This window comes from Aegilops tauschii, chromosome 3, assembly GCF_002575655.3.
Source record: "Aegilops tauschii subsp. strangulata cultivar AL8/78 chromosome 3, Aet v6.0, whole genome shotgun sequence".
NCBI lineage: Eukaryota > Viridiplantae > Streptophyta > Magnoliopsida > Poales > Poaceae > Aegilops > Aegilops tauschii.
In genome coordinates, this window is record NC_053037.3 from 401,445,677 (window position 1) to 401,452,182 (window position 6,506).

At 51.1% G+C, this 6,506-nt stretch overlaps 1 protein-coding gene across 1 annotated transcript; it reads left to right on the forward strand.

Annotated features, from left to right (window-relative positions):
- The first annotated feature begins 2,888 nt into the window (after positions 1-2,888).
- On the forward strand, positions 2,889-3,905 carry LOC109768873 (oil body-associated protein 2B). Its single transcript, XM_020327610.4, has 2 exons — positions 2,889-3,216; positions 3,282-3,905. Exons 1-2 carry the CDS (start codon positions 2,925-2,927, stop codon positions 3,740-3,742), a joined length of 753 nt encoding a protein of 250 aa, XP_020183199.1. The 5' UTR covers positions 2,889-2,924; the 3' UTR covers positions 3,743-3,905.
- The last annotated feature ends 2,601 nt before the right edge of the window (positions 3,906-6,506 follow it).

Here is a 6,506-nt window from a genome sequence, read left to right on the forward strand (position 1 = left end):
GCGGTAGAACCGCCGGAGCGGTGCTACCGTAAGGCAGGTATCAACTCGTACTGAAAATGCACAGAAGTAATAAATTGCTTTCGTAACAACTTCCGCTGAGGTTGGAACTGTGCAAAAGTCCGGCACGGTAGTACCGGATAGCCGTCGCGGTAGTACCGCGTAAGGGCGGATGTAAAAATTACATCCGCGCCTACATCCGCATGTATCAGCTTCAGGGCTGGAGGCAGCGGTACTACCGCTCACCAGGAGCGGTACTAGCGCTGGCCCCTGCGGTACTACCGCTCCCTTGAGCAGTACTACCGCATGCCACATAAGCTTTAGCATTTGGCTGCCTTCATATCGCAGAGACATGGATAAACAGACGGTGCTCCATCGAAGCGAAGGAAAGGTGGTGCAAAGGAACAGATGTGTACGTGTTGATTCCTCCTAACCTTTCCGAAGCGGACCCCCTCTTAATTGTACGGCTTTCCTACGACTCAAATCCACCGAAAAGAAACGTAGAGACAGCCGTCTTCGATAGGCTCCGAGGGGCACCGAATCGTCTTGCGCCTAGACATGAGATATCTGAAATGCTCAGTGCACACGATTAGTCCGCAAATGCACTGTCATCAATCACCAAAACCACTTAGGGAGAAATATGCCCTTACAGTGGTGGCTAAAGTTTTCTGTTCGTATTTTTTCGTGAATACGCAAAGCTTGCGCATCTTTCATTGATAGATAGGAGAGAAGGAGGTGAGTGGGGAGCGGAAAAAAGATACAACACAGTATACACTCGCCTAGCTCGAACTCCAGCCAAGGAAGGCTAGGAGACGAGACCCAGAGCACCTAGACCGCGTCACGACCGCAAGACGCCTAAATCGCACGACCGCCACTCCAAGGGAGACCAAATCAACGTACCCCCACCTTAAGTGCCTAGAGGAGTCGGCAAGTGAGTGCAGGATCCGACTGGACGGGAGGCAGGGGCCACAGACGAGGCATCGACGATGTCATACATTGCGCTTCGGATGCTCACGCCCTGAGAAGCAACCCAAAACCAACCACGGCCCAATATCATCTATTCTAATACTGGAGACACCACGAGCAAGACTGCGCCTTCATGAAGGATGTAAGGATATGACGTCGGGCCGCCACCATCGTCTGATGTGGTGAACCAGACCTAGGATTTCCCCCAGTGCTCAAGGAGGGACTTTGACAAAAGCCCATGGCAGTGCCTTTAAGAAGGTGATGGCACCCACAGGTGTCGCCGCTGCCAGCACCGAAGCGAAGCAGGGATTTCGCCCCGGCTTTTGACCAGACAATCCCAAATGTCATCAGATCAGGATTTGAAGACGTGGAAACCAAATTGCTTGACCGAAACCAGCATCGAAGGAAGGAGAGATGCACCCATCAAAGGACGCGCACTCGAATCAGCATCACCTACGACAACCACCAGCGCCACACTGTTGCAGGCACCCGAGCCGCCACCAGCCACCACAGGCCAGGTTTGAGCAGGGGATGCCCAGAACCGTCGCAACCAGCAGCATCCACAGCCAGCCGAGAGGAGACAAGGCATGGCCGGACTACTGGGAGGAGCAACGGCAAGGTCGCAACAACAACCAAAAGTTGGGTGGGGGACGCTGGAGGTGGTGGATTTCAGGGAAGAGGCCACGCCACACCGGGCAGTTAGCTGGTGATGGCGGAAGGGGCGAAGGAGAACACAACCGGCGCAGCTGCCGCCAGGCCGGAGGAGGACCGCCACGGGAGCAGCGGGATGGAGCGGCCACGGGATCCGAGCCCAGGAGGCTCACTTGGATATCGCCGCGGCGAATCCACCTCGGAGGAGGCGAGCACTGCCATGCGAGGCCACCAGGGAGGGGGGGCGCGTCGCCGCACGAGGCCACCGCCAGCCGGATGCGCAGCAGCCACCCGCACAACACCTAAGACGCACCCACATTTGACTATCAACTGATACTAAAATGGAATACAACTCGTGTTGTATTTAGGGATGGTATTTGGATGAAGTAAATATGAAAGTTCATGTAGAAAAATTTAAGAGGCTTGTGTGTTATCCAGCCATGGAGTTTTGAAGTCCATTCTAATGTAGTACTTCCTTCGTTTCTTTTTAGTCTGTATATAAGATTTGATCAAAGTCAAAGTTTGTAAAGTTTGACCAATTTTGTAGGAAAGAATATTAACATCTACAATACTAAAGCTGTTGTATGGTATGAAAATTAATTTCATGATGCATCTAACAATATTGATTTCATATTGTGAATCTTGATATTTTTTTCTATAAACTTAGTCAAAGTTAACAAAGTTTGACTTTAATCAAAGCTTATATGCAGACTAAAAAGAAACGAAGGAAGTACCATGATGACTCGTAGTTGACTGAAACATCTCCTCCACTAAACGAACATGCTAGAAAGACTGAAATTAAATTAAAATAGTGCAAGCACCGGTGCCAAATTTAAAACTTTTGCAAAAAAACCTTCAATTTTAAGACCTGAATTCTTGTCATCTGACAAAGCTAACCATGTGAGCTTCACTCCATGTATCCTCTTGAAAGAAGGAAGTGAACTAACGAAAATTTAATATAGATTGTACTGCCATACCATATGATACTATTATCCCAGCCGTCGGTCCTCCTCGGGATCCCTGTGAGGTCAAGTATTCGGGATGATTAGCAACCAAGTTTGTGACGTGTATCGGACTTTTTTTTTTTTTTTTGCGACGTGTATCGGACTTAGGCGCCACGTTCGGCGGTGGAAGCTCGTACTCATAGTTCTCGCGCCTTCTGCAAGCACGCCACGTCCTTCGCCTAAAGCAGCACGCGTCACGGCGTCAGGCCAGCTTGCGCGAACGCCTCGAAGTTACGAAGATAAGAAGACCGCGCCCTCGACTGGTCGCTAATCAGCCTGTTGCGATCTGCCAACGCGCGAGAAGCGATGTCCTCCAGTGATCAGAACCCAGCGCCCACGCCCGCCTCGGGCACCGGCGGGACGGCGCCGCCGCCGGGCAGGCCGACCACGGTCTCCTCGCAGGCGATCGACATGGGCGCTCAGGTGCTGCAGCCGTTGAAGCCGGTGCGCCAGATGAAGCAGCACGCGTGCAGCTTCGCGCTGTACGCGCATGACATGCACCGGCAGCTCGAGGTCCACCACTTCGTCTCCCGCCTCAACCAAGACGTCCTCCAGTGCGCCGTCTACGACTCCGACAAGCCCTCGGCCCGCCTCATCGGTATGTCAATCGCCGGAACCACGCAGACCATTACGTTTAGTTGCTTATAAATTTGGATGTTGCAGGTGTGGAGTACATCGTGTCGGACAAAATCTTCGAGGACCTGCCGCCGGAGGAGCAGAGGCTGTGGCACTCGCACGCCTACGAGGTCAAGGCCGGGCTGTGGACCGACGTGGGCGTGCCGGAGATGCTGCAGACCTCGGAGATGGCCAGGATGGCCAAGACGTACGGCAAGTTCTGGTGCACGTGGCAGGTGGACCGCGGCGACCGGCTGCCACTCGGCGCGCCGGCGCTCATGATGTCGCCGCAGGCCGTGGAGCCGGGCCGGGTGCGCGCCGAGCTGGTGCGCGCACGCGACGAGAGGTGCAAGGTGGACAGCTCGGCTCGCGGGCTCAAGGCTCAGAGGGTGGAGATGGATGAGCCGGAGTGGATCAACCCAAACGCCGACTACTGGCGGCTGCACGGCAAGGGGTTCGCCGTGGACGTCACGGCCACGGAGATGAAGCAGCACGCGCCCTTCCCTTGAGAGGTCGAATGGTTGCCCAGTGAAATGCGCATCTTCTTTCAACTTCTGTTGGTTGGTCTTGTTTTTTCCGTAGAGTCGTCGGTGTACGGAATGGTCGGGAGATGCGAGTGAAGGTGCAAGTTGCGTTTGATTCTATATAATCCAACGTCATTTCCCCTGATTATTTGCATTCTTTACTGCCGTGGTTTCAGCTTTGTAAATTGCAATATGTGCATGCTGTCGCATCTTGCAGCTCGAAAAACAGGGCAGGGTCGACATGGTGGATTGTGTTGTGAGGAGTTAATTGCAGGAAACTAAGGCCAACTCTAACCGTGATTCCCTATCTCGCGTTAGAGCAACAGGAGGGGCGCTGTAAAAACAGCGCGGAAATAGAGCATCTCCAACAGGAGCGGCGCTGTAAAAACAGCACGGAAATAGTGTTTTTCTGCGCCCAGCAAGGCGTTGGCTCCAACGGACACTATAAAATGTAGCGTCGGGCGCTGAAAAAACAGCGCGCGAGCAAATCAGTGCCACGCAACACATAGTTCATATAATACAAATAATAAAAATAGATAAAAATGATACTACGATGCAAACATAGTAGAAGTTACTCCTCCTCCCCAGTGGTATAGTAACGCGTCATTTCATTAAGGATCATTGTTGTCAAAAGTCGACGCTAGTCTCAAGTCGCACTGCGCTAACGCCAGTGCCTTTTGCTCACGCCTGTTCACTCGATCTGTGGCTCGCTTGTAACGCCCATGATGCGGCTATATTTCCCACGTGTTGAGGCACGACTTAGAGGCATAACCGTATTGTGGTATTGTCGCAAGAAGGGTTATCTTCACACAATCCCATGTAATGAATAAGAATGAGATAACGAGAGTGGCTTACAATCGTCACTTTCACACAATACATAAATTAATTTATACATCATTCAAAATCCACACATAGACCGACTACTGTCAAATCCAAATGGAAATAAAATAACCCCAAATACTAGATCCCCGATCGTCCCAACTGGGCTCCACTACTGATTATCAGGAAAAGAAACTTAGTAACGACCACGTTCCTCATCGAACTCCCACTTGAGCTCGGTTGCGTCATCTGCACTGGCATCGTCGGCACCTGCAACTGTTTTGATAGAATCTGTGAGTCACGAGGACTCAGCAATCTCACACCCGCGAGATCAAGACTATTTAAGCTTATAGGAAAGGATAATGAGGTGGAGCTGCTGCAAGCACTAAGCATATGGTGGCTAACATACGCAAAAGAGAGCGAGAAGAGAAGCAACGCAACGGTCGCGAAGCTAGAAATGATCAAGAAGTGATTCTGAAACTACTTACGTTCATTCATAACCCGAACCGTGTTCACTTCCCGGACTTCGCCGAGAAGAGACCATCACGGCTACACACGCGGTTGGTGTATTTTAATTAAGTCAAGTGTCAAGTTCTCTACAACCGGACATTAACAAATTCCCATCTGCCTCATAACCGCGGGCACGACTTTCGAAAGATAATACCCTGCAGGGGTGTCCCAACTTAGCCCATCATAAGCTCTCACGGTCAACGAAGGATAAACCTTCTCCCGGAAAGACCCGATCAGTCTCGGAATCCCGGTTTACAAGACATTTCGACAATGGTAAAACAAGAACAGCAAAGCCGCCCGATGTGCCGACAAATCCCGATAGGAGCTGCACATATCTCGTTCTCAGGGCACACCGGATGAACACTACGTACAACTAGAACCAGCCATTAAGTTTCCCCGAGGTGGCGCTGCAAGTGGCTCTAGTTTGGACCAGCACTCAGAGGAACACTGGCCCGGGGGTTTAAATAAAGGTGACCCTCGGGCTCGCGAAAACCCAAGGGAAAAAGGCTTAGGTGGCAAATGGTAAAACCAAGGTTGGGCCTTGCTGGAGGAGTTTTATTCAAGACGAACTGTCAAGGGGGGCCCATAAATCACCCAACCGCGTAAGGAACGCAAACTCAAGGAACATAATACCGGTATGACGGAAACTAGGGCGGCAAGAGTGGAACAAAACACCAGGCATAAGGCCGAGCCTTCCACCCTTTACCAAAAATATAGATGCATTAATTAAATAAAAGATATTGTGATATTCCAAAATATCCATGTTCCAGCATGGAACCAACTTCAACTTCACCTGCAACTATGAACGCTATAAGAAGGGCTGAGCAAAAGCGGTAACTTAGCCAAACAACGGTTTGCTAGGAAAGGATGGTTAGAGGCTTGACATGGCAATATGAGAGGCATGATATAGCAAGTGGTAGGCAGCGCAGCATAGCAATAAAACGACAACTAGGAAAGCAAAGATAGAAGTGATTTCGAGGGTATGGTCATCTTGCCTGCAAGGTTCTCAGAGTTGTCGAAAGCTTGATCCTCGTAAGCGTACTCAACAGGTTCCTCGTTCACGAACTCGTCTCCCGGCTCTACCCACAGCAAGAACACAAGCAATGGAACCTGTTGAGGATATAGACCTTAGAGTCACCCGCCAGGAGGGGCCGGGTTACTCGTATGGTCGTTGCCAGAAGCCCGGAGACAAGCTTGAAGACGATGGGCCAGAGATGGGCTAAGACCCGGATACGGCTTAAGGCCCATAGTTATAATCATTATTATGGTAGAACTTGTAGTGTAAGGCAAGTATGATTGAGAGTCCGAGCCGGACACTCTTATGAGCCGGCCGGGGCTCTAAGGGCTGCTGGGCGTCCGCCTCCCTATATAAAAAGGGACGACCCGACAGCGGTTTAGGGACAACAACAATCTCGTCGAG

Bases quoted from the DNA above. Each gene is read 5' to 3' on its own strand.
- LOC109768873 (XM_020327610.4), top strand. From the start codon at position 2,925: ATGTCCTCCAGTGATCAGAACCCAGCGCCCACGCCCGCCTCGGGCACC. The intron at 3,217-3,281 runs GTATGTCAATCG...TGGATGTTGCAG, and splicing joins GCCCTCGGCCCGCCTCATCG to GTGTGGAGTACATCGTGTCG.